The 26,315-nt window shown below is 47.2% G+C and overlaps 10 protein-coding genes across 10 annotated transcripts; 5 read left to right on the top strand and 5 right to left on the bottom strand.

The window, feature by feature from the left end:
• Nucleotides 1–64: 64 nt before the first annotated feature.
• ANOM_002673 (extracellular metalloproteinase) lies at nt 65–2,222 on the bottom strand (the record flags this gene model as incomplete). The annotated part of the gene is made up of 5 exons (XM_015547930.1): nt 65–263; nt 315–732; nt 798–1,348; nt 1,415–1,809; nt 1,866–2,222. The coding sequence occupies 5 exons, from the start codon at nt 2,220–2,222 to the stop codon at nt 65–67; spliced, it is 1,920 nt and encodes a 639-aa protein (XP_015410263.1).
• A 2,259-nt stretch (nt 2,223–4,481) lies between these two features.
• Nucleotides 4,482–4,943, bottom strand: ANOM_002672 (uncharacterized protein; the record flags this gene model as incomplete). The annotated part of the gene is made up of 1 exon (XM_015547929.1): nt 4,482–4,943. One exon carries the CDS (start codon nt 4,941–4,943, stop codon nt 4,482–4,484), a length of 462 nt encoding a protein of 153 aa, XP_015410262.1.
• A 1,064-nt stretch (nt 4,944–6,007) lies between these two features.
• On the bottom strand, nt 6,008–6,762 carry ANOM_002671 (PQ-loop repeat-containing protein; the record flags this gene model as incomplete). The annotated part of the gene is made up of 2 exons (XM_015547928.1): nt 6,008–6,646; nt 6,700–6,762. The coding sequence occupies 2 exons, from the start codon at nt 6,760–6,762 to the stop codon at nt 6,008–6,010; spliced, it is 702 nt and encodes a 233-aa protein (XP_015410260.1).
• Nucleotides 6,763–7,950: 1,188 nt separating this feature from the next.
• ANOM_002670 (ankyrin repeat domain-containing protein) lies at nt 7,951–9,186 on the bottom strand (the record flags this gene model as incomplete). The annotated part of the gene is made up of 1 exon (XM_015547927.1): nt 7,951–9,186. One exon carries the CDS (start codon nt 9,184–9,186, stop codon nt 7,951–7,953), a length of 1,236 nt encoding a protein of 411 aa, XP_015410264.1.
• Nucleotides 9,187–9,643: 457 nt separating this feature from the next.
• On the top strand, nt 9,644–11,170 carry ANOM_002669 (uncharacterized protein; the record flags this gene model as incomplete). The annotated part of the gene is made up of 1 exon (XM_015547926.1): nt 9,644–11,170. One exon carries the CDS (start codon nt 9,644–9,646, stop codon nt 11,168–11,170), a length of 1,527 nt encoding a protein of 508 aa, XP_015410278.1.
• A 1,033-nt stretch (nt 11,171–12,203) lies between these two features.
• Nucleotides 12,204–12,815, top strand: ANOM_002668 (uncharacterized protein; the record flags this gene model as incomplete). Its single annotated transcript, XM_015547925.1, has 2 exons — nt 12,204–12,467; nt 12,531–12,815. The coding sequence occupies 2 exons, from the start codon at nt 12,204–12,206 to the stop codon at nt 12,813–12,815; spliced, it is 549 nt and encodes a 182-aa protein (XP_015410279.1).
• Nucleotides 12,816–14,182: 1,367 nt separating this feature from the next.
• Nucleotides 14,183–14,542, top strand: ANOM_002667 (uncharacterized protein; the record flags this gene model as incomplete). The annotated part of the gene is made up of 1 exon (XM_015547924.1): nt 14,183–14,542. The coding sequence occupies one exon, from the start codon at nt 14,183–14,185 to the stop codon at nt 14,540–14,542; it is 360 nt and encodes a 119-aa protein (XP_015410286.1).
• Nucleotides 14,543–16,595: 2,053 nt separating this feature from the next.
• On the top strand, nt 16,596–17,719 carry ANOM_002666 (uncharacterized protein; the record flags this gene model as incomplete). Its single annotated transcript, XM_015547923.1, has 3 exons — nt 16,596–17,087; nt 17,168–17,259; nt 17,416–17,719. 3 exons carry the CDS (start codon nt 16,596–16,598, stop codon nt 17,717–17,719), a joined length of 888 nt encoding a protein of 295 aa, XP_015410248.1.
• Nucleotides 17,720–18,746: 1,027 nt separating this feature from the next.
• On the top strand, nt 18,747–20,186 carry ANOM_002665 (putative guanine deaminase; the record flags this gene model as incomplete). The annotated part of the gene is made up of 1 exon (XM_015547922.1): nt 18,747–20,186. The coding sequence occupies one exon, from the start codon at nt 18,747–18,749 to the stop codon at nt 20,184–20,186; it is 1,440 nt and encodes a 479-aa protein (XP_015410284.1).
• Nucleotides 20,187–20,436: 250 nt separating this feature from the next.
• On the bottom strand, nt 20,437–23,845 carry ANOM_002664 (putative nitric oxide synthase; the record flags this gene model as incomplete). The annotated part of the gene is made up of 7 exons (XM_015547921.1): nt 20,437–22,097; nt 22,150–22,486; nt 22,547–22,721; nt 22,777–23,090; nt 23,147–23,223; nt 23,277–23,377; nt 23,433–23,845. The coding sequence occupies 7 exons, from the start codon at nt 23,843–23,845 to the stop codon at nt 20,437–20,439; spliced, it is 3,078 nt and encodes a 1,025-aa protein (XP_015410285.1).
• Between the last annotated feature and the right edge of the window lie 2,470 nt (nt 23,846–26,315).

Genomic DNA, 26,315 nt, shown 5'->3' with positions numbered 1-26,315 from the left:
TTAAGTTGAAATGTAACTATGTTTGTCACGGTGACGAAGCAAAAGGTTAAAGGAAATCATGCACTTAGATCTTCTTCTTGCACATATCCCCGGGAATCTCGTAGCTGTCCACGCGCCTACCATTTTCATACACGGCTTTCTGCCCCAGACCACGCTTGGCGAACCCAGTCCATATCTCACATTTATTTTGGCCTCCCGTCAGAGCCTGGTCCGCGTCTAGGATGGCATCGCGGGCCTGAATAAAGTTGGGATTGCAAGGTTGTCTACAGACTATCGTCAGCGATTTCACCTCTGGTCGGAGGGTATGTACTCACAAAGCCATGCCATCAACTACTAGCTTCATTGCCAGGTATTTACCATCCTTGGGCACTCCCCGTTCGTCAAATGCTGGCCGCGGGCCGTCATTTTTTCCATGCTTATCAATCAAGTTCCATAACACTTCGTACAGCATTGAAGCCCAGACAGTTCCACCTGCATGGACCTGATACATGCGATTCAATGATGTATAGTTAAGTGGGTTGGTTTCCATCGAAGTCGAGAATAGATACTGTCGGATGCCCTTTGGACTATCAAAAACCCATGTCCCCATTCCATAATCCGTTGCACGCGTGTCATTAGGCCTGAGACGGATCGCTGTCGCCATGAAATCACCCCAGCCCTCCCCCATGCTCGCGGACTCGAAAGCGCTCAAGCATTTGGAATTGTCCGGGCCTCCGGTAAGTCGCATAGACACTGAGTGGTACACAGGTTAACGTGAACAATTGATAGAAAGTGGGGGTCGAAGCAGGTGGACTTACAACCGTGGGTATACTCATGAATAGCAATTCCAGACTCAAACACTGCATCCCTAGGTGGCTTGGTACGTGTGAACATATACATACGCATGCGACCTGGGTTTCCGTCCGGTGGAGCAGCGAAATCGGCATTGTTCTTGCCCGCTCCATCCTGCGCGTTCAGAATTACATAGTCCTTCTCCTTGCCTCCCAAGCCTCTGTTAGTCCATTGAAAATTGCCTGCCTTTTCTGTGAAGCCGAGTGTGTACAGGAGATCATGGTATGTGTTGACTGTGTAGAAAAGCTGGGTAACTGAAGCATTAATGTAGTCCTTGGGAGAGTCACCTGTCGGGTACGCATAAGTGAAGTTGAGGGTAGGACTGTCGGGACGCATATTATCAATGTAGGGCGGTCTACCATTGAAGTTCTCTTGGGCAATGCCATTATTACCTCGCGTGGAAGTCCAGTTTCTCTCTCCATCGCCAAACCAAGTCAACGGAGACACCGTCAGATCCCACGGGTCAGTAACACTGACACGGCCGTCAGTCTCAGTAGGGTCATTGAATCCCCAACCACTACAATGAATCATTGAAGTCAGTGTTCCGACCATTTTCAATATCTATACACCACACATTACTCACTAGACTTGGAGGGTGGCGTCGGAAACATAGTCGACAACACCATGAACCTCCTCAGCGGTTTTGGCATCCACATAGGATAAAAGCCAATTGTCTTCTACATCCGTCTCTACTCTCCACGCCAAGTTCAGAGTCCCGTCAGGCTTCACAAGGTAGACAAGACGTGCCTTCGGGTCAGAGACAGCCCCAGAGGTGCCCCGGAAGATGTACTTATGAGGATGTTTCGTGGCTTCCGCAGACACGCCATCCGCCTTCATGGGGAGTTGAAGATGTGTCAATGCAAATCTCAACGCAGCCACGGGATCGATGAAGTCACGTCTTGTCACCTGGGTGATGTTGGGAATCGGGCCAGTATAGAAGGAGTTTCCATAGGAGAAGACCTTGCCATCTTTACCGACCTATGCTCCATGAGCTTAGTTGAACAGCTAGTCAGGGCCGGGGTATCAATACATACGTTAACATTAAAGTCCGCATTGTCGACATCGAGGTCATGGACCATCTGACGAAAGTGAACGTGTGCCACACCATTGTCCCCAACGTAGTGATCCTCTCGCAGTCGGAAGGTCGCGTTGGGAAATGTTTCTTTGACCAGCTGATTGGCATTCTCGACGTAACTTTGCTCGATTAGGCCGATATTTGAAGTAGAGATGGGAATCTGTTGATTGGAACCGACATATTCTGTGTTGGGCGCCAGCCGAAATCTTTCTAAATCAACACCGGCGCGGCGAGGAGATAGAAGAGGGGGCTCAGTAGGATGACCAAAGACACAAACCGACAGAGCCAGAGCCCCGACAAAGGAGAAGATATGCATGTTCACAACAAGGAAATCAAGGGAGAAGGAGAGGGAAAGGGAAAGGATTGACAAGAGAGGGGAGGCTGGGAGACGAAGATGATGGAAACAAAAAGGGGAGTTGCGGATGTTCCAGATATTTATCGTTACTATTTGTCGGTGCTTTGGTATCTTTGTACTTCATTCACTTGTTCACTTCACACAGATTGTCATTGGTGCACAGGTATACCTGCATTTGTCGCTATATTCACCACTCCACTGCAGGCGAGGTCCTTCATAACAATAGTCATCTACAGGGGATTGCCAATGAATGGTCGACAGTGAAGGTGCATGGTGACCTGGAAGGTGGACCCATTCTTTCGGGGTATTCGGCATCTATCTTCAATATTTATCACCTGTGAAGCTTCACCGAGCATGTATGATACACTGACTATGTATTGTGACTCAGGGGCCGCTGTGGATGGTGTGACACAATCTTTTAAGAATTGAATACTCCAGGAGTAACAGAAAGGACCGCGGGAGACTCCTAGGGTATGAAAGCCTCGAGCTACGAAAACGAGGCCGGCAGGGAGTAAAGCAAGTTGTACAGTGAGGCTTAGCCTTCGGGCTAAAGACCGAAGTGCAGATACAAGCGAGAGATACGATTAGGGGTCCGTTAGCCAGGATAGGGGCGCTGCCGCGTCTGGTCCTGTGCGAGCCCAGTTTAGGATATTATCTGCCAGAGAAGGCTACCATGTCTGTTTTGATTCGCAGGGGGATTTTGAAGGCCAGAAGTAATTCCCATCCGTACCTGAGAACTCCATCTTTGCTGGTAATCGCGAGAACGTGAATAATTGAGCTTAGATATTGATCACAGATTATTTGATATTCATATCCATATCTAATCGCGAACCAGACAAACGTCGGGTGAAGGGATGTAGGCATCCCCTGGAGTTGAGACAAGAGTCGAATATATGATGCCACGAGAGTGTATTTCAGTTCGCCCTAGAGACTATCGGACGGCACCTTTTTAGTCTATCTCTAGTAATGCACGGGAGGTCCTTAAGCGAGGGATTTTATGTATCCAGTTTATAGATGTCAGGAGGTTCATTTTATAACATTTCTGCTCCATGCTGTTTAATCGGTGTCGAACTATCGAGGCTGTGTGGTTTGTGAGAAGAGGCCCAACTAAACTAGCAGTAGCCCGGAAACCTGAAAAATGTACCGGTTGTACAACACAATATATTTATCGTTCCTTTGGCTATTGCCAAGAATGCTCTATTTGGAATGGAAGAGCGTTATTAGTCTTTCTCCCCTGGCGATAATCTGAACCCTTCGGAGACGATATGTTTATATGCAAGTAGGTTAACCAGGAGCCAGTCCCACAATTTCCATTGCTCTCGCCGAAAATACCAGCATTGTATGTCAAGAAGTTCTTGTATTTGTCGGCGTTATATTTTTATACTTATAACTTGATAGGAAAACTATGAGCAGTTACGACGGGCAATGCTCAATTTGAGAGGAAGGGCGGAAACCGTTTCCTGGTTTGGTTGAAATGTTTTCTGTACTACAGGTGCATCTGCTATGTAGATTAATATATTTCTACTGCCAGGAACTAGGAAACAACCGTTGATCTTCAATTATTTATTCTATCTTATCCTAAAAGGGAATATTAGAAGTGTCCCACTTCGTTCTCACAATAACAGAGCTAACAGGCATATCGGCTGACTCGTTACTAAAATCTTATTGAACAGGTTGCCAAATCGAGCGAAAGAGTGAGTGTCGCTGAGATGGAGTACAGCCCACCCTTCCTAACTAGGCTAGGACATTACCTCATGGAGTAGTGGACGCTATGCCTATTATAGATTAATGTCTGGAATGGGCTATGAATAACCTAGCACCAATACCTATATAGACTAGCCTAAGATTTTGATCCGAAGTGGAAAAATTAAATTTTTATCATTATTGGCTCCTTAATTACCCTGGGAAGCATATTAGCAGCTTCTACCAAATTATTCTCCCACACTCGAGGGCGCTTTTTCTTATACTTAGAAAAATAATCCTTACAAAATGATTAAATAATATAAGAAATTATGCGGGTACTGAGTTATTCTAACCAGGTATAACTAATCTAATTCGGGGCCTGGTGAATGCACGTGCGGAATGGCAGGCTGGACTAAGGCTGGACTAAGGCTGCACTGCGGTCGAATGAGCAGACGAATCACCTATCCAGCAGACTGCAGCCATTGGGATGACAAACGACAAAATTCTGGTTTAGTGAATTAGAATCTGACTATAAAATTATAAAGGAGCACGCTGCAACTCACACTCAGTAGCAGGCCGAGTCAGTGTAAATATGGTCTTCTCATCAGGCTGCACTTCCTCAACCAAATGAACCGTCTTATCGGACGACTCGGCAAGGAATAAGTCACCAGATTCATCCCGAATCTGGTATAAGTCCTGACCCCGTTTAATAGGCTCAAAAACCTGAGGGTTGCCGGAAGTGCTGCAGGGAGATCCGCTCTCATCACAGTTAAGGTAGTCTCCTGACTCCTGATTTTGGATAACGACAGTACTGGGGCCGACGGTGTTGAAGCCCCAAATCTGGTTATCTGCGCCATTGATTGGGTTAAAGACAACCAGGCTATCATTTAGCGTCAAGAAATTGTCGCTTTCTCCGATGAGATAATTTCCAGTGGCGGATTGGGCCAGTGCTTGGCCACCTAGGGCAATAAGAGCGGCGAAAGAGAAAGAGAATTGCATGGCTGTGGATTTGGGAGGGCAAAGAAAAATAACAGTATTTGGGTCTTGCTAAGAAATTTAAACTGCAAATGGACGGCTTTCTTTTCTAATTGAGAGAGAGCAATGTCTACTCTAGAGGGCTTCATGTAATTTATAGATTTCGTCTTAGGATGGAACCTCTTGCTCTACTACGGTGCTGGCGAATCATAATTGTGACAGTGGAATGTAGGGGGTGTGCATTGTCAAATTGCAATATTTGGACAAAGATAGACTTATTTAAGTCGATCTGTTTAGATCACTTTCGCGGGATCTTCGCTCAGAACCGAAAATGCAGACTTACTTGGAAAGAATTTAATAGTGATGAGATGATCCCGCGTTGTTGCTTTCTCTCAGGCTCCTCAGCTCACACCACCATTCCTCCACCATTGTTCATTCCAGAATGCGCTAGGGCGCAGTTGATGGGGTGAACGGGTCTGGGCTTGCTCCGAAAGCTTATCACAGGGGTTATTTATAATACCCACATCTAAGGCAAGGGCAAGAGAAACTAGTGTACGAGGAGATTTGTAAAGTAAGGTCTTGTACTGTCCAGAGCAGTCTATCTTAATTGAAGTGAAACCACTGAAGACCCCAATACAAATGCTCAGTATGGTGTCAATACATGCCAGCTAAATAGGCCTTTGTAAAGCCTTCTGCGACATGCACCATCAGTTGCTTTATGCCTCGAAAAGCTTCAGTATGTCACGTTCACGGGAGATCATCCCGTGTAGAACAATGGTTTGCCGAAGAATCTCGAAACACCGAGAGTTTTCATATATTATATTTTCTCACGACATAGAGGACACGTCGCCAGTTCTGGAACGCCCAGCTTTCGAAAATTAACCTTTCACCCAAGCATTACACTCCCCTTCTATGCCAATAATGTTGATTAAGCAATTGCCCTGAGGTATTTATACTCCTATAACACCAAGCCTTTGGAAGGAAAGGGTATTGGTATACATGGAGACGTGTGGGGAGAAATGCATGACTGTCTATATCCTCATTGTTCTAGCTCGCCGTATATACATATATGGTGGGGTGATCCACGACTAGTTACTCGCAGCATCGGACGGTCCATCCGCTCGAATGTCTCTTGCCTTCCTTCGCTGTGCAGCCCGAAAATATAATAGAATGATCATCAGCCCCAGCCATATGACAAACTCTGTGCCGTAAATGACTAGTCCCAGAATACTTAGTGAAGGCTGAAAGATCACAGACAAAATCGACGCCACATCTCCGCTCGCATCAAGGAGGGCAAATTTGAGCGACAGGCCTGCATCTGACCGTGTTCTAAACATATCCACGTAATGGCGTAGCACTCCCGCCGCAAGGAGAACAGCGGAAAGGATAGCCATTAGTGTAGAAGGCCATTTTTGGCCTCGTTGGAAGGCCACACGGAGCGCAAAGACGAGGCCGACCTCGGCGCCCCCAAGAACTGCACCTATAACTATAGCAACAGGTACTGTTTTCTTCAGGCTCCAGTTGTCTCCGTAGTACTTGCATTGGGACCACGTGACAAGACTTAGGCAGATGAGGATATTCGGCTGAACTTGCAGAGCAATATTGAAGTTGTCTGCAATATTGTAGACGCCGAGGGGAACTCCGGCCATGGCCCAGGATAGGAAGAAAGCTGCGGACAAGGATTCACTGTCATGCCGTCGCCAATTCTTCCATATTTGGGGCAGCAGCTACTTTGCAGATTAGTCGTCATGTTAATCAATAACTTGGGATGGTGTTTAACCTGAAGCGACCATAGCACAGCTCCCAATGTGCCGAACACGTTTGCGGCGACATGGTTGTCCATATTTCGACTTGCAATTTTATTTAAGTATAGTTGAACCCCTCTAAGCAGCTTGGATGCTCAGACTCCTGGACCCCGACTACACAAATGAATAGTCTTGATCGACCCCCTCGCATTACTCCCCTATTATCACTATAACTGTAGCGGGGAGGTTCTGGGGATAGGTTGACCTACCTACAGCGGGTAGGGAATGTTGAGGTTTGAATCGGTTGACAAAGCTTTAACCGCAATAATCGGAGCTAACCTATAAAGACGTGAGGCTAAGCCTATTTAGGTAAGTGATTTGGTAGGGTTCGAATTCATACTGTCGGCAAATTAGCCCTAGTTCGCCGTCTACATAGACTTGCTTTCGTGTTGGTGCCTTATAAATGTATTCATAGATAATAGCATACTATATCGTAATAGCCCAAGTGGGCGTATCCCCGTCCCTGCGACCAGTAATAAGCCGGACAGCGCAAAGAAGTCTGTCAGTGACAATGATAAGGACACTCCGGCCATTGTTTTCGGGAGGCTTGTATGAAGGTCCATACTAACGTTGTGAAAAGGGGTAGGCGGAGTCTCGAGTGGCTGTAGTTGACCATAGGATTTATCTGATATACATATTTTGGCCACACGTCCGAGATCGAAGGATGTACCCGTGCTGACTTTTGCATGTAGTGTAAAAGGCTCTTGGCAGAAAAAGGCGTATGATTGTTGATGCTCGTATGATCATATGCGCCTTGAACCAGCCTACAGATTAGTTCCAAGAATTCGGACTGGATTTGGGTTAGATGGATCCGAATTACCGACCGTGGCGGCTCGTTAACGTGCGCCATTTCGAGCCAGCGTCTCGCTTAGGAAGAGGAGAAGAGGGAACGGGAGGTACGGGACATGCTACCATGAGCAGAGCAGGTACACTAGGTAGATTAGGCAGATCAAGGGAGCGATGTAAGAAGTTTTATAAGATTATACAAACTAAGCAGATTAAGCAGGGCAGGCGGGCAATTGAAGTAGGTAGACACGGTAATGTAAACCATTTTGCCAGCAAAAAAGTTGAAAGATATTGAAGAACGAGTTAATGCAATTAGCAGCTAGCTGAAATGGCGATACTATACTGTACTGGACCAGGTTAGTTCAACATCCAATTCCTTCTTATACATAAAGCTTAGTTGTTTAGTCGACCGACCCTCGGTCAACAGAAGTGTTAGGCAATCAATTATGAATGTCACATCTAGGTGAAAGTGAAACACCTGCCAGATCTGGGGCCGCGATGAGGGAGTGCCTCTGTAGAACCATTACAATATTCGTATGACCTGCCAGGACTGCAAGGTCTAGTGGTGTCTGTCGTCGTACATTCGAGGAACAAATATCAATGTCCGGTCGATCGAGCAATAACTGCACTATACTCTCATGACCGTTTCTTGCAGCCTTTGTCAATGGTCCCTCTTGTCCATAGTCCCCGACGTTGATATCCACGTCCGGAAGCGCGACTAATAGAGTTACTACTGCTTCGTGTCCATATTCGGCTGCAATTGATACAGGGGTGCGCCCCCACAGATCTCTGAAGTTCAATTGCGAACTCAGCTGATGCGTGGGGCCTTTGGATGCTGTGAGGTCTTGTTGCATTCGACGTAGCAGTAAATCCACAGCTACTGGATTCCCGTTCTCTGCTGCCAATGAAAGGGGGTCCTGATGTTCAATCCCGCGCCAGTAAATATCAACATCGTTCTCACGCAACAAAGCTTCAATCACTGGGGCATGTCCATTTCCTGCGGCGTAAGAAAGAGGTGTCCAGCGTCGATCGTCGAGGATATTGGCATCCACGTCGGGTTTACTCAGTAGAATCTTCACAATCTTTTGATGGCCATTAAGCGCTGCGACATGCAGAGCAACTCGCCCCCAAACATCCCTTGCATATAAATCTGCTTCCTTTATCATCATCACGACTGCCCGCTCCTGACCATATTCGGCTGCAAGTGAAAAGGCGGTTTGGCCATGCTTATCTTTTTGATTGATGTATACCGCAGGCCAATGCATGACCACATCCAGTACTGATTCATGGCCGCTCAGTGATGCCATGTGTAGCAAGGTCCTGTTCATGGAGTCCGTAAGACTTGTGTCAACGTCATTTCGATTCACTAGTGCTTGAACGACCGGGAGATGCCCATTGGTGACTGCAAGTGACATTGGGGTATGCCCGTCCTTGTTCTTCCTGTCAGGGAGAGCGCTTCTGCATTTCAAGACTTGCAGGAAGAGCTCGTGCTCTCCATCAGCTGCTAGTAAGTGGACTATAGAGTTCTGAAATTCGTCGTGAATCGAGAAATGCGGAGACGTCAGTGCTTCTGCAACATGCGGAAAAGCTCTAACAAACGAGCATAGAGTATGTAGATCTGAGCTCTCAGCAATAAGGAGGAATATTTCGATCGGTAGAAAATCGTGTGTTGTCATCTCTGGATTAACTGAAAGAATCCTGCTCTTCGATAGGGGAGGAACCGATTCCGCAATGATTTGACGACGAGCAGAACCAGAAAGGAGGCACCAGGTCTTCTGTGTCTTGTGCCACACAAACGTCCTTAGCCTTGGTGCGTCAGTCGAAGCATCTTGGGGACACGTACTACCGTGTAACCGGCGTCTTGCAATGTCTGTGCATTGAACAGTCCGACTCTATATCGGATCCGTACCACCTACAGAGGAAGCGAACGTGTCCCTTTTCTCCACACAACCCCACAGACGGGTGCAGAATCCAAGATATTTAATAGGAGATAGAAATCACAATCACAAGTATCGAATAGCTGAGAAATCCCTCAAAGTTATCATATGTCTCATATGAGATCCTCCGTCAGCCCTGCAGCGGTGACATTGACTATTTATATGTTGAGCATTAAGTAGCCAACATAATCTCCAAATGGATGTTTCATCAGCCCTTGCTACATGGCTTTCATTGGCCGCAACCGTTGTGGGATTAGGATCTATAGTTACACGATTTGGCACCATCATTGACCAGGCGGACCCTTTTCATTCATTACGAAACGTCCAACATTTAGGCAAATGGAGCCAGCGGCAGGCGTATATACCGTGGTATCGTGTGATAAAGCCACCCCCGGTTGGACCTTTAATCACTGCAAGCCTCAGTGATGGATTCTGTGGCCAAATGACTATAGCTGTCAGTCGCTTGCCGCTTACTCAACCCACAGGCCAGGCTGCATGGTCAGTACTGCTTGCAGTTCTTCATCCAACGAGTTCAAGCACCATACGCGACGCGCGGGAGAAGCCAAAAATACTTGCGGAGGGCTCTACTGTTAAAGCCGAGTGTATTGTGACCGTTAACCCTAAATCAGGTGTGATCCTGGTAGATGATGGATGGGGGAACCTTCCCCTTCATCCCCTTGTGAAGCATAAATTGACTACATGTACGATCATTTCCCGCACCACCCTGATGGCATTGTTTTGCATCACGAATGCTCGGCCGACCTTTCGACATAGCGGATCATCTGGTCATCGAGCTGCGTATGCAACCTACTGTGGACAATGGCGGGTCAAATGGCCTATCGGGGACTTGGCACGTGTATACTTTACTGCACATGACTCACACACTTTAGCAAAAGATGTTTACCCAACAACTTTTGACAGAAGAGTTGACAGATGCTTGCAAATATTCGCTGGAGTGATTGATGCGCAAATGCGTACCACGTTCAAATGTGCCTTCCCCGGGCGCAAGCCATCCGGTCGGTGGGTCTTAAAATATGCCGTCAAAGGGTTTGGCGGTGCACATAGTGGCAGGCACTTGTACAATATGATAGGTGGCAATGTCACTGATGTCGACTTCCTGTTCATGAAAGCTGTAACCGTGGAAACAGAAGGGTTGCAAGACATGCCCCTCCTTCGCTTGCCTAACAGCCATACTGCTGATATCGATGTATCTTTGTATGTTCCTGCAACGGAAGCGGCTATTCTCAATCGAGCCTTGGATTGTCTCCCGTGGTCGTCTCTTTCTTGGTCAATCCATCGAGGACTCCGTGACATACTGGTTGCATTTGCAAAGGACCGGATGGACCAATGGCGGGGGCAGCTAGCGGAGACACTTCGCCATGTCGTGGAAAGATGGCCGGAGAGGTTGGATACGAAAGGTTGGAACCCTCAATTTGTGAGGGACAACATGACTGATATGGCTGCGAGTGCTGTTTTAGCCGGCAGTGGGAATTCAGGTGACGTAGTCAGGGTTGTCACTGACATAGCACTCACTCTATGGGATGGTGGAGTCTCAGCGCTTGATGAAACAACCTTTTGGAGATCGTCACACCCCCAGTCAAGCGCTTCCTACCTCAGTCCGCTAGTTGTTATTGCTCTGGTCAAGTGCTTCGTTTTGGAGTGGAGCACCGATTTAGATTACCAGATGTACCACGACCTTCCGTTAGAGATGTACTTAGGCTGACGTTATTTTCATATATAGCTTCTTTGTTTTCTTGTTTAACCACAAAGAGAGCTAGCCAACTGAAAGGCGGATAAGATACGATACTTCGGCCTAGCACTTTATGTCAGACCCCGACGCTTCATTTATCTATGGTAGGTCGCAGGTTGCCTGGTTTAAAAGCCCGAATCTCCGCCCAGCCAGTCAGATTATATAAGGATAGCTTTAGTTATAGATATCGAGCTAAAGACGTATCTCTATGTGTACGAATTGGTGTGACAGGCAATTGCCTTTCCCGGGTGTGATGGAAGCTTCTCTCGAAGACGTAAAATGTTCATGGTTATCCTTTGATGAAATATGTTACGATCTACTTAGCTGTTTGCGATATCATTCCACATTTTTGGATTCTTCGTGGCATAAGTACCTATGGTTTCCTTGCTATGTAAGATCACTGGCATTGTTAGAAATCATTTCTGGAAAGGTCGGCATAGATGGACTAGTACTGGCCATGAGTAGGCCACAAGAGTCCACAAAATCGAATGATTATGCGACATTAGGTAAATATTTAGGAGAATACGCCAAGATGTGGTCTGGTATGGAAAACAGGAAAGATATCTCTTAGCCTGAGACTAGACCAAGCTAAACACGACTAGCGGAACAAGCGAAGCTCTTTTCGGGAATTGGTATAGGCTCTGCAGAAATGGACACTAATCAATGCTCCGCATTCTAATCAGGTTTTGGTCGAGGCCTCATCCAACCAGTACCAGCCAAATTTCACGCCAGGAGCTACCTTCGACTGAACTTGATGTTTGCCAAGTCTCCTGCTTGGAAGGCATTAATGTGTGAATCATCCAGTAACCCACCGGCGTGTATTAGCCAATGCTGACATATAATCAGCCACCCCATTATGAACTCCGCCGTGCTGGCTGCGGCTAGACTATGGAATGCATTCGACCGAGTATATAAGAATACGTTTCGCTTTCTGCAGATTGATCCCCATCAATCCGGGGAACCTCCTTAACACATCACCCCAACATCTCCCTGCGAAACACTCATCATGAGGTTGACAAGATATCTTTCTCTTGCGACCTTCCTGCTAGCCGCAAATGCCGCCGACTGCACGGCACCAAATCAACAGTGGTTTAGCGATGCCGCGGTCCAAATGATGTGGTCAATCCGGGCTTGGCTCTGCCTCAATGCGTGGTCGCAATCCATCACGGCCGGACCAGATGGCGGTTGGTGTGATGCGGGTGGCGGTATCATTAGTGCCTACTGGGGATCCTGGACGATCTCTGGGATGCAATCCGAGCAACAATGTTGGGTATGTAACTCTGATTTTGCTGTGGATAATGTTAAAGCCAGCTGTACTGACAATGGATAATAGGATATTACCGAGGAAATCATCAAGCAGTGCATGTGGTATGATTATGCATCCACGAGCTACAACGGCGGAAGCTGGACATACGGCAATATCTATGCGGGCGGATGGTTCTGGGGCGATACAAGCAAAAGTTGCTCACATGCAGTGAAAAGGGATGTGGTGATCGAGAATGATGGACATATCAATTTCACCCTTGCAGATGGGAGCACGCAGACGGTGGACAGGCAGGTCTGGCTTGATGTCACTGCGGAAGGAATAACTGTCGTCAGGGAGGAGACATATACTTGATTTTAATCGTTAGAGGCAACGCATCAACTGGAGGACGTAATGCGCGGTATGGTAGACTATAGTACGAATTAAGCATGCATTTCGGTCATATTGTATGAAGTTGTTCGTCCTGAATGCTATGCAAGAGCTCTAGCATTCCCTACCAATGAGTATCGGGCCGGATTCACTGTTTTTTGTGTCGCAGGGTCGGTATGTTAAACGCCAACGGATGATGCTTTCTGTTGATTTGCTGCATTTTCAACTAGTAACAAGAGCCCCATCTGGCCTTACGCTTCTAGAAAATAGTTTTGCATGCGGTGGAGCTACTACATGTGCAAGTGCCAGTTGGCACTTTGTGTCATGCAACAGTGGTGATATCCACAACCCCCCTCTCCTTTTAGTTCGGTGGTCGCAAGCGTCCGGGGCTAGAATCGATCCACTTGATCAGAGGGGACCATGGGATTCGTCTGGGCAACGCCAATAAGGCAAACGGAATATAGCAGGCTATGTCTAAAAGCGACGAAAGGAGCTATGAACCCGATGGAACGAATGGTGTTCTGTTCATTTAACCTAAGAAAGACCTAGGTGCACGATATGTGGTATTCATGTAAGCAGAAAGGCGAGCACCTATCGTCTTGAAAACTATGCGCAAAGTACAATAACTGGATGTGAAAGTTCGTTTTTTGTAAATATATTTTCTGGATGATAGAGTCTTCATCTTCCCAGTTTCCTATCTTACCTCGGTTAACGAAAGTGACCGCTTAATTTCTGAAAGATTACAAGCTAATGAATGTAGCAAAGCGCGAGGGCCATGCGAGCTAGGGATATATATTAGAGAAATTTATTGCAGTCCTCTGCAGGAGTCGTCGACATTGGTACGGGAGAATCGCCTTCATACATTAGGAAACTGCATAAGAATCCGTCAGCTTTTACAGTGCCATTTCATAATACTTACCAAAGATTCATAATGATTTACAGAAGTTTAGGCAAGTGTGTTGTCATGACGCTAAATGACTTGGCATGTATTTCCTAGCCAGAAGTAGATCACACTAGAGGATATTCGTTATAGAGGGTTTTCCCTATTTGGTATACACATTTTATCGGCCCACTGTGTTAGGGTATTCAACCAGATAATTGAATTGTCGTAGGTTGGCAATCAAGATGCCAAGATGTTCTTAGCTCTCACTCCACTTTTATTCGTAGTATATATACATGAAGCTATAGACAGGTTGCCATGTCTCTACTCACTACATCTCTACTTCACCCTAATTTCTAGCCTTCTCCATCTTGACTTCGTTTTACAATTTTAATACTTCTGGTAAGTTCTTATAACTCATGCGATAATTAAGGCGTGAGGGCTGATCCGGCTTGTGACCAGGAAGCTCAACATGAAGTTCCCCTCTCTCGCCAAGCTCGCAACCCTCGCAGGCCTTGCTTTCAACTCCTGCACGGTTAGCGCCTTGACCGTTGGAGAAGCGGTGGTGTTTCCCGGTTACCAATGTGACTCCAATGGCCAAGTACTCCAGTTCGATCTGAGTGCAAATCGCCATGTGTTCACAATCTCGGGATCAGGCGGGGCTGTCTTGAATTGGCTGAATCCTGGGTGTTCGGTGTTTTTGTGCTTTGCCGGTTATGGGTGTGGAGATGGCCAATCTGGCATGCAGCAATTGAAGCCGAATACGTGCTTGTTTTCTAAGGCAGGAGACGAGTGGAGAGTGTGGGATAAGATGATCTTCGCCTGTGATTAGGATGCAAAGCAATACAACGTGGACTTGCTGCGGGTGTGCAATCCAGCACGGGGCGATAGTGATGCTGGGGGGGGGGGGGGGGTTCGATGACAACAAGTATGACATATACATTTATAACTGACGGAGGGACACTATAATGTACAATAGTGCGCTATCTGGATATTATACAAATGGGCCATAATTGCATACGTATTTCCATTTGAGATAACCACTGGAATAGGCCTACCAACTACACCCCTAGAAGAACTTGGGGACTACACTCAACAAATAGCCAATTAGACAAGTCTAATCTCGGACGGCATATATTAAACAAAAAGTAGATACTTTAGTTTATGGCCTCGATTCACTGAAAGGTCAATTATTTGAGTTTGCTGTTCATCGTTGGATTTGCGGCACTGAGTATAAGAGTTGGTAGAAGCGTGTGTGAACCAATAGCCCTACGGTTAGGTTTACACGCGAATGTTTACTTTAGTATCCAACAAATGGATGGTTCGGACTGGACAACAGGTACCATGGATTCCATCAAACCTGTACTGCTTGAGCATGGTGGAGAGCGTATTGTAACAGTCTTCAAAAGAGGTCTCCGAATCTAGCACCTGAGAGCTGCCTTCTGCTTCGCCGCCTACCACTGCCCTGACTTCTCCTCCCTTCTCCTTGACTCTCTTCATCTTTGGTCCGACGTGGGTGAAGTGCTCAGGATCCGGAGGGCAGTCATTCAGATGCCTATGCATTGGTTCGGGAAAACGACCTATGATAGGGTGCCTACAACATGCAGATTTCAGCCGGTAGATTATTGCTGGATGATAGAATCACCGTCAGCCACTTTCAACTTCAGAGGGTATGACTACAACCCATTTCGTTGTAAAAAGTGAGAGCTGAACATGGTTCGTAACCCCTCAACACGTCAGACAGCGGGGCGGAATCCACCAGAGCTTGGAAAATCGCTCAGCTGAACTGGAAGACCAAGCATCGACAGTATATGATTCTTCTTACGCCAATCAACCCATAGAAGATCTCTATTGCCTCACTTTCAAAGGACAATGCAGTTAAATATGGGTGAAGAAATGGAAGTAAGTCCAGAAGGTGGCTTTTGGAGATATTGTATTCTGATCCTGCGAATTTGACAGCTAGACACTATAAGGACTAAATTGATCGCATGAATATTGACAGTGGGTCATGCAAGGTAGCTGCCACTAATAACGTGTCATATTCACTTGTTCAGCTCGCCGTGGCGGCGCGGGGTTAGTCGAGATGAATATCAATGTCATTTCCAACAAATGGGAACGTGCGGAATCAAAGAAATAGAATACATTTCTTACCTACCTGGCAGCTGGACTGAATAAGCATGAGAACCAATATCAAAATTTAATACGACGGAACGTTATTTCTCATAATGTTAAAAAATCACTCAATGTAATTTTCGATTATGGTAAGCCTTGTGAAGGCAACTGGATAGGCACACCATAAATTACTAGCGAGAGGTATCCGCTATACACGTCGTTATACGAGCTAAATGTGGGTTTTCATATGATGCTACAGAGTGCTTGCATCAAAATTTTAATGTATGATAGTATCCACTTATCGCATCGCTGGAGCCCATGAGGCAAGTCCTTGTTTCCTATCCCGCGCATAGATGGGCAAAATGGTAGATTTCAGATGCATTCAATCATAAATTGAATATTCAGCTCCGCACCTCCGCTTCACTGACCTCGGGTGATGCTTTGGTCATAGGTGCATGCAGGAATAAATTACTATAGAGTTTGATTATCTACACTAGTGTTGCAAGGGTCTGATCTGTATCTGCACAGGCTATCACATAGTAGATCCAATCAATGTACGAGGTGGGGTGTCTAGGATGTACCCATTAGCAATCGAAAAGGTATGCCTATCTGTCCGAAGGTCGAGGATACAGAGAGGGGGAGTAAAAAGCCCTTTTCGGTCTGAGAGTAGTCACGGCAATTGTATATAAGGCTGGCCAGATGGCAGACCGGGCCACGACAGATTCCTTTCTACTCATCATTCTCACCACACTCTTCTTCACACCGTCACAGCCATGGGCTCTAACATCGATAAACTTCGACGTAAGGCACAGGAGTGCTGGGAGGAAGCCTTCAATGACGGCCCATATTCCAACTTCCTTCAGGGAGAATATCTTGTCAACAAGTCCGGCGAACCATGGGGAAACATTCTCAAAGACAAGAATCTTCTTAAAAAGAAGATTAAGATAGAGGATCTGACCAAGGACCAGTCCACCTCCTTCATCCGGACATGGTGGGCTGCCGGTCGTTGCACCTCCTTCGCTACGCGGATTGTCCGACAACTGCAGGAATACAGCTCTGCATCGTTTGATTTTAAGTTCTACGATCTCAACGGGCATCGTGTCGCTCGATGCATGAAAACAGGGATTCTCATTGACTCGAGTTCGGCAGTTGGCGTTCTCGTCCTGAATGACGGTGACGACTGGACGACCATAGCAGGTGACACAAGGGACCGTCAATGGAAATGGCGTGCTGGAATGTCCAAGTTTGATGGCGGACAAGGTCTCGTATGCAACCTCTCTCCCTCTCTCACCCCCTCCTTAGCTAGGGGGGTTTCTCTATTGCTTGAAAACTCACGGCCTCTTAGAAGGAGTCAGGAAATGCCCTCTCCGTCCAGCAGTCCATGTCGCAATGTTTGATTGAAATCAGCGAGAGATTCGAACCTCTCTGTTTGTTCAGGTATGGCACTTTACCTAATATGCTTGTCTACATCTGCTCCTCCCTTTTGCTTTTCTTTGGCTTTTGTCGTTGTGTGTCGCTATGACTTGTTTAAAATCATCTCCATACAAACGACGGCTTTAGAGCCACTTCGCAACTAATTAAATCTCATTCTAGATCCTTTGCACACGGACGTGCGCACTTCCATGGCATGATCAAATGGGTACCTAGCAAGAAACAATTAGTTTTGATCAAGAAGTTGGGGGAGAGAGACAACATCACGATTCAATTCGATAAATCTGGGACTGCAGCTACTGAGGCTCAGTGTCGTGGTGCCGTTACAGATTTCATAGCTCGGTATGGAGGTCCAGAAGGCGAAAAGCAATGGAGATTTGGACAGCCAGATCATAGGGCCATGGATATCCATGAAAAGATCTGGGCTGCTGCAATCCAGGCATGGGGAAACCCTCGTCTAGCTTGAGGATGATACTTTGTGCGGCACGCCTTTGGAGCAGGAAGCACCAACGGAGTAATGGCAAATCCAAGTCTCGCAGAACGTATGTTTCGGTTGTCTTTCGGGCTAAGTGTCATTGAGGAACATTGGAAACATTTATACATGGTAAAAATGCCCACCTACAAGCTATATTTGCAATTTTCAACATTTATCTTATAACAAAGCTTTTGGATGAAATGAAGTTTTGGCTTTCATGATCATAGAGTAAGAACGGCCATTATATACCCTGACCAATAATATTTATGCTTATTATCATCACGTCTTCTACGGTTCTGAGCTGTTACCTTTCTGGTGGCTTTTGTATACTAATCATCTTTTTCAGTATCACGAATTGGGTCCAGATCAACTTGATCATGTATACGCTCTCTTCCCCCCCTGGCAGTTATAACTACAAAAGCTCATTTTATAATTCATGAGACCACAAGTAGTTAACTTTATATTTGCAGACATCGAATCTATGTCCAATGCCTAAGTTAACCAATTCAGCTTTGTGTCAGCTAGACGTACGTGGCACTCAGCGAATTATGCCCGACACATCAGCACTGATATAATGTGTCTTGTAACATAGGAGATGGCCTCGAAGCTTGAAATCATCAATATCAATTCTACATGGTCTTAAACGTCGATGACCTGAAGCGCACGTGACCCTACAGCATCTGGGATGATGACGTAGGCGATAGGGTTTGTATACCATGCCGATGGGAGGCCTAAATGTTTGCATGTATCAATGAACCAATGTTCGTGCTGAATATGCGCATTACCCCGCTTCCTTTTCTGACAGCCGTGGCTCATTTGGTCTGGTTGGGAAAAAGCCCAGTTCCAGAAGAGGGGAATTCCGCGGCCAGGTAGGCTATCTCTTCCACCACCTTTAACGGTTACAAGTGACTGTTGGTACTGCCTTGATCTACTGTCTGGATAAATATCCTTATTTAGTGTTTCCATTCCTATCATCCTTCTTGATCTCTGCTGTGACCGTCGTTGATCATACTCCAATATGCCGGACTCATATATCCATATCAAAGGGGCAACGGTGCTCTCTATGGAGGCATCTGGCAGAGAAGTCCTAGATAATTGCGATGTTCTCATAGAGGATGAGTGGATCAAGGCCGTTGGCCCTGAAATTTCTCCACCGACAGAAGGGAAGGTGGTCACCATCAACGCAGAAAACTGCATCATTACTCCCGGGTTCGTCGACGGCCACCATCACATGTGGCAGCATCTCCTACGGGGGATCACCGTGGACTGGTCACTTTTCGGTTATTGTTGTCATCTGCGGACCGTTTATGGGAGTTTGTACGAACCAGATGATGTTTACTTCGCTAATTATGCGGCCGCTTTGAGCCTCCTAAACAACGGCGTCACAGCTGTCCTTGACCACTCCCACATAATGAACTCCCCAGCACATGCTGATGCAGCTGTAAGGGGCCTCAAAGATGCTGCTATCCGAGGGACATTCTGCTATGGGTTCTACCAGAACCCCACAGTACCCGGGGATCTCGCCAGTATGGCAACGGATCCATTTGACAAAGCCGCTCGGATCAAAGATGCTCTCCGTGTACGCCAGGAACATTTCCCAAACAATGATCCAAAAGGTTCCCTACTCACTTTTGGAATTGCTTTGGATGAGGCGCCGATGCAGTCTCGAGAACAGAATATCGGGGGGTTGGAGATGGCGAGGAAGCTGGGCGCTAGGATCAGCACTGTGCATACTTCGGTGGTATCTCATGGGGGACCAAAGGCTGAAGTCATCGAGCAATTTGCTGACGCAAACTTGATGGGACCGGACCTCGTGTTTAGTCACGGAGGTTGGATGACCGATGGAGAACTTGCTGCGGTGCAGAGTTCTGGAGCTGGTATTGTCGCGACGCCCGACACGGAGCTGCAGATGGGCATGGGATATCCTGTGGTATGGAAGGCGAGCGATGTGGGCTGCCGGACGTGTCTTGGACTTGACATTACGTCGAATCAGGGGAATGATTTCATGGCCCAGATGAGGCTGGCACTGCAGACACAAAGAGCTCGTGAATATGCGCATACGGTACACAGACAGGTCGGCAGAAAAACGGCGGATGTATTACGCATGGCGACCTTGGGGGGAGCGGAGGTTATGCAGATGGAGTCGCTGATCGGTTCTATCGTTCCCGGTAAAAAGGCTGACCTGGTGATCTTCCGTTGTGACGATATTGACACGGTGCCTGTGACGGACGCTGTCGCGACTGTTGTCTTCCATGCATCATCGAAGAATATCGACACCGTCATTGTTGATGGAAAAATTGTTAAACAGGACGGTCATCTTGTTGGTGTAGACTGGGAGTCTTTGCGCGGTGAGCTAATAAACAGATCGCAACGGCTGAGGGACCAAGCAGCCAAGGTCGATATGCAAAAGCCGGAATCGGAGTTCCGCTCCATATTCGAGAGGGCCATGCAAGAATGAGTCAGTGCCATGATGGTAACATCTTCATGTTCCGGTTGGACTAGTACTTTGGTTTTGCTTCATATCGCGCCTTATAGAGGCCGGTCTCGCAGAGACTGTCCCTTTTGGCAACTTCCAGCACCATTATATATTTCAACTAGTCCGCCAACTATGGTTATAATCTACCACCATTGCAAGTCTAAATGAGCGTGAAAAGCGCACTTTTTCGCCGCAAAAAAGGACTTCTGATTGTCTAATGGCAAAGATAGTTTTAAAAAATCTCCTCCACATACCTACGGCCGAGATTCTGCCTTACATCTGCACCGATCATATCACTCAACTTGGCCGCCATATCATTAACCATGGCTTTTGCTCCACAAACATAGATCGATCCCTCCTTGATTTTGGCCAGAACGCTCTCTTTATTGTCCTCGACATAGTGTTGCACTCGCCTCTTCTGCTTGTTGCTAGGTACCCGAAAGATCATATCAATCAGACCATACCGCTCCGCGGTAGAAAGTGTTTCTTCGAACAAGGCTTCATCGTGAGCCTTGAAGCCGACGAAAATGCTAATAGGGGGCGATTGGAACAAGAACTCCATGCCCTGTGATTCTGCCTCTTTAAGAACTTGTATCTTCTGTTGGAGTAAACTTCGAATCGGAGCAAATCCGGTTCCAGTGCAAATTGCGATGAGGTGTTTCTCGGAGGAAATAAGATCTTGTCCAGGGATAATACTAACTGGGGAGTACCTGATTGAATCGCCCGGGGAAATCGCAGACAGGAATTTGTCGCTGAAGCGCCCGCCCTTGTGGAGCCTGACCATGATCTCTACTAAGCCTTTGCCGAGATACTTGGCAGAAGAGGCAACGGAGAATGAGCGCGGACGAAGCAGCGGCATATCGAGGCAGATCTTCATGCGGAGTTCATTTGAGACCTGCTTTAGGGCTGGAAAACGCTCCAAGTCGTCAAGCACTGTCCCATCTGTATCCCACCTGTCACCTGCTGGAAAGGCTTCAGACAGCCACGCAAGGTCTTTGAACTTTCCTTCAAGGTCAACATAATGTTGCAAGAATTCTTTGTAGCTCAAACCGGGCATTGTGGAATCCATAAATGGTACACGCTGGTCGTCGTTGCTGACTCCCAAAGCCGTGAGCGCACGGCCAACCTGGTCTGGTGTATTGTAGGGCAAAAGTCTCAGGTGGCTCATCTCAATGTAGTCCATATCGCCAAGGTCCATGGTTATCATGACTATTCTTCCTTCTCCTGTCTCAGCGGGGGCTTTACTCAGTAGCCGACCCTTTTTAAATGTTTCTAACATCCGGTAATGTTCAAAACATTCATCCTCAGTTGATTCATTTGGGGCTGCATTCTCACCTCCCCCAGTTAATGAATCCTTGACGAAGCTCCACCAACGATTGAAAGCTTTCATGGGCAGTGCTTCTACCGCTGTATTGCCTTTTGTAAGCCCATTTGCGATCGGAATTCCGCCCACCGATTTCATGAACTCGTGGAGTTTGACAGAAGCTGCATTGAACGTCGGGTAGGCGCTGTCTCCAACTCCCAAAATCGAGTACTTGACTGCAAGTGCGCCATTAAACTCTTCGGCCCTGTCCTTCATTGCTGCTTCAAATTCGGCGCCATTGGCAGGGAACCGTCCGTCCCCGGTCGTCGAGACCACCATTAGAAGAGGGTCAGAGGGCTTAATTTTGCGAAGGTCCAACATGTTGAGAATGTTGAAGTCCACGTGGAAGCCACCCGGAAGCTCTTTCACTCGTCTTTGAAGCTTTTCAGCTAGCTTCAACGCACTGGTTCCTGTGCTACTGTAATAAATATGCACCATTCTCTTGGGGATGGCTAAGACACTATTTCTCAGGGCGTTGGTGCCGTTTGCAATACACAATTTATGTTGTACTGGCGTGACATGTTCAGCACCTAAATATAATTCGTAAGTAAGGAGGAACTGGAGTGAAGGAGTAGAAGTCACCCACCCAGTCTTCACCAACTTTCACGAGTCGCGTTACAGGAGCCTTGACAGCATCCCGTCGGCGGCGCCAGGATTTTACGGGATCAAATCGATGCCTTGCGATCAGTGGTTTTGGCTGATAGTTTGGAGCGCCACCACGGTGCCACACTGGGACTATGGAGCCCTGTGGAGGCGCTATCCAATACGGGTCAGAATTAAGCCTGTACCCGTGCTTCGAAGCATGCTCGTCATCAAATCGAGTCCAGTCTGAGGAGGCAGCCAGAGTCCCAATGCAGGAAACACCTTTCTGCAGAAAAGACCATCGAACGGCATAGTTCAGCTCTGCCTGTGCCCGTGACTATGTTTCATTAGCATGGCATGCTTAGATGAAATGTTTAGGAAGAGGGTGGTTACGTACCATCCAAATGAGCTGTTCATAGTCCGGTAGGTCTTCCATTGCCTCGATCTCGGCATATTCGGGGTTCTTCTTATAGTTCTCGATATCAAAGCCAAGGGCTTTGGCAACGTCAGGTAGAGCATTGTAGCGAAATGAATCGGCGAGATTACGGACGCCGATCTCCGCATCCATATACCTGGACCACATGTTAAAACATGTATACCCATCATGGCCATACATATGTGACCTACCAGCCAATGAATGGGGTCGCAGTATACTGCACTCCACCAATATCAAATCCCAGCCTACTGAGGGCAGGAAACTGATACCACTTGAGACCAAGTTTCTGGAAATTCTCAAACCTAGGATGGTGAATGTCTACTAAATCACGGAGCTCAGCGGGAACGTCAGCCCATGCAGGTGCGTCATTGTCTGCCATAGCAACTATGGGTAGCAGATCCCAATGGCTTCTCGGCTCTGGTGGTGCCCATCCCAGCTCGATGATGTCTTCTGTTAGCTCCACGTTACTGGGGTCGCCGAGAATGGAGCCGTCATCTCGTCGGTACTATATTATCCGTCAGCTGATCGACGTTCATGAAGGCTATCTATGTAGATGCATACACCAGCAAAGTTGAGCAACTGTTTGCTCAGGAACATTGGACCTGTGCCGCTAGTTGAGCGTGGAGGAAAGGCGAAGACTAAGGTACGTTAGTAAGGATATATTGAGTAGTTAGGGAGACTGCTAACACACCTGTTGGCCTGATCTGTCCCTTGTTGAATGCTTTAATTGCCTCCTGAATGACGGCCTTGACCATCCCAGCACTAGTCGTAATGTGCCGAAGGTCGCATAAGCTATTCGAACTCGAGTTAGAGGACAGACCCGAGATATCCTTGATACATGACGTACTCTAGCTCCATATAATGCGACCTCATAATACATTTGCGCGAATTCTTCCACGCAAGTCGGATTCCATGTAAGAGCTCCTTTGGAGTCTGAGTCCACGTCGCTGTTTTTCCAACAGTCTTTACACCATCCACTACCATCGGCTCAATGACCTCTGATTCCTCAAGGGACTTGAGAACCTCCACATGTCTCGCCGTGTACTGCTCTTCTGTATACACTCCCTCCTGCCATAGTTGCCACAAGAACCCTAAGGCTTCCTGCTTCACCACTTCAAGAGGACGATTTTCTCCTACCCTTGGCTCATCTGAGTGAATCAACCTTCCTGCCTGGCAGAACTGCGGAGTGCAGCCGGTCGAGGCAAGCACCGGGTTCTTCTGGATGATTGTCTGGAACTCGCATACTTGAGTTGACTGCATGGCGCTAAGAAAGCAGGTCTTTGAGAATGGGGCTTTGTAACAGAAGTAGCAAGACAACCTCAACCTCTTGATAGAAGCTGAGTCTGTTGATCTGGGCTCTGGACAATCATTTCAGACAGATGCGAGAAGTCGAATTTATAGCCGAAAGTAACAGAGGCTCGCTCTTAGATGTTGACCATCTGCTCCGCAATATTCCACACCAAACTGCCCCGGAAGTCGAAGAAAACGATTGAGTAATGGAAATTATGTTGAACATCTTTCAGTGGTCAATGTGTAGCGTGAGTCGTATACTCCTACTAGACACTCAGTCAACAGCTTCGCCTTGTGACGCACAATTCCGGATTGCTTCTCGATGCCAGGGAAATACCCCTGCATCTATAGGTCCCTATAATGCGGCACCGCTTTGTGAAACAATGTATACTGGTGCCTACGGAGAATCGTCGGTGCTATCTGCGGCGGCCGTTAGCAGGCATGCGTATCCGAAGAACATACCCTATTAGTATATGAGGTCCCCAGCATTCTCAATTTCTCTTAGTCATATTAATACTCTAATCCCAGTTCACATATGATATCCATGTGCTTAACCTTATAGTATTGCGCGTCTCCACCACGTTGATGGGTTGAAGATTCCCAGACACTCGGATCGCGGAAGGAGTTCTACGGATCCCTATCTTCTAGGATGTATTTACTACTCTATGAATTCTGGGTCTCATAAAGCCTTACGCGCACGGTGAATTGTTTCAGTTGTGGGACTTATAGAGCACTGTTATGAGCTTCTTGGAGGCCCAAGTTTTACTAGATCTGTTTGTACGCAGGCTAGAGATGTATAGTTGTGGGTCACTGGGGGAAGTAGTCAGGCTAGCATTAATCATATTTTGACAACGTGAATGCTTGCAGGTGATTACCGAATCGATTCCTTGTCATGGCATCATATCTTGGCGGCAACATCTCGGAATGTGCAGTATTCGCACACAAGAAAAAAGAATACATAGCTAAATAAAAGAAAAATAAAGTGAGCGCAGAGCGAACAACAATGTGTGTCAATCTATACAGTTCGGCATTTACAAGCAGCACATGATTCAAGCAGGTATATTGATCCAAGCTGTTTTGTTTTAAAGTACGGACCTTGGCCCTTGACTAGACACATCCCAAGTCCTTGGCACCCAGGAAAGGTGGGACCTTGCCACCACCAGGGGTAGGCTTTAGAACAATTTCATTAGTTGGTGCCGGCTGATCCTTATTTTCCGGCGCGTGTCATAAGGGAAATACCCATCCTTGAGTACCAAGCCGTGCGAACCCGGTGCTCTAAAGACTCTTCATACGTGCTATGTGCATGATCGACATGCCTAACGCGAGTTCGGACTATACACTCCATATATAGTTAACGAGCTGTTCCGATGGTGTGCTAGGTGCCCAGGGTTGACCAAGGTGTTGCCATTGCAAACGACCTTGGCTCAATGCTGAGAGATTAACTCTTCTGGGTAGGAGACTTTCACTTTACATTATTCACATCGCACAAAGGCATATTCTTCGCCTCCGCCAAGACCTCCTCAGGCCAGATGAGAATCCACGTATGCTCTCCGCTGGGCGTACTGCTAACAGCCTCCTTGGCTGGTAGGGCAGTTCTTGGCACCCTCTCCGCTTGTCGTTATACAGGATCCTATACCCGGCCTCGATATGCATAGCTGAACAAGTTTATTTCTTGGCGTTGTACGACTCCGCGGAATGGGTGGAAGAGAGCCCATTAATTCAGGAGGACACACGGCTCTCCACATACCCTACCTTTCAACCCACCAGCCAATTTTTGCACGATGCGTGCGCTACTGTCCTTGGCAATCACCGCGAACATGGGTATGACCGGTGAGATCCAATCGTTACTGGAGCCTTGTTCGGTAAATAAATTAAATTCAGCAAGGCCCAGGCTCCACCAGCGGACAGAGGACTGTTCGGAATGCCGATCACCTCCAGTTTTCGGAGTCATGGACAGCGTTCGTCCGGTGATCACCGACGGATCAATAAAGGTTTCGCAGGGCTGTCAGCCCGCCCCGGTCTGGACCCTGATTCTGCAGCATTCTTAACGGACCCTATAATTGTGGACGCTATGTCATCTCTTGCACTTCCTCCACACTTGGCGGGCGCTACATTCGGCGAACTTCGGGGCAATTATCAGCATGCGTAATGCGGGGTGTTGATCTTCTGCGTACCGTGAGTATTGTGGTAGGACTTCAACGTCGCGAGAGGGTACCCTTGCAAGCCGATGGCGCGTACAGCAACTCATGACCAGTGCCCTGCTGCATAGAGCTTGTACTTTGTTCCGAGGCATCATACCAAGAGGCGTCTTGTGTGAATGTGACGCCACCATCACTTATTGTAGCTTACTGCAGTGAATATATGACAAATGGCAGAGCGAATATTGATGTCGAATCAACGTTTAGAGAGATCAATAAATTAATCACATCGCTAGGACGAA

This window comes from Aspergillus nomiae (genome assembly GCF_001204775.2).
Source record: "Aspergillus nomiae NRRL 13137 chromosome Unknown contig00033, whole genome shotgun sequence".
Classification (NCBI taxonomy): Eukaryota; Fungi; Ascomycota; class Eurotiomycetes; order Eurotiales; family Aspergillaceae; genus Aspergillus; species Aspergillus nomiae.
Note: the sequence above shows the minus strand (reverse complement) of the source record. Positions and strands in the feature narration are given on the sequence as shown.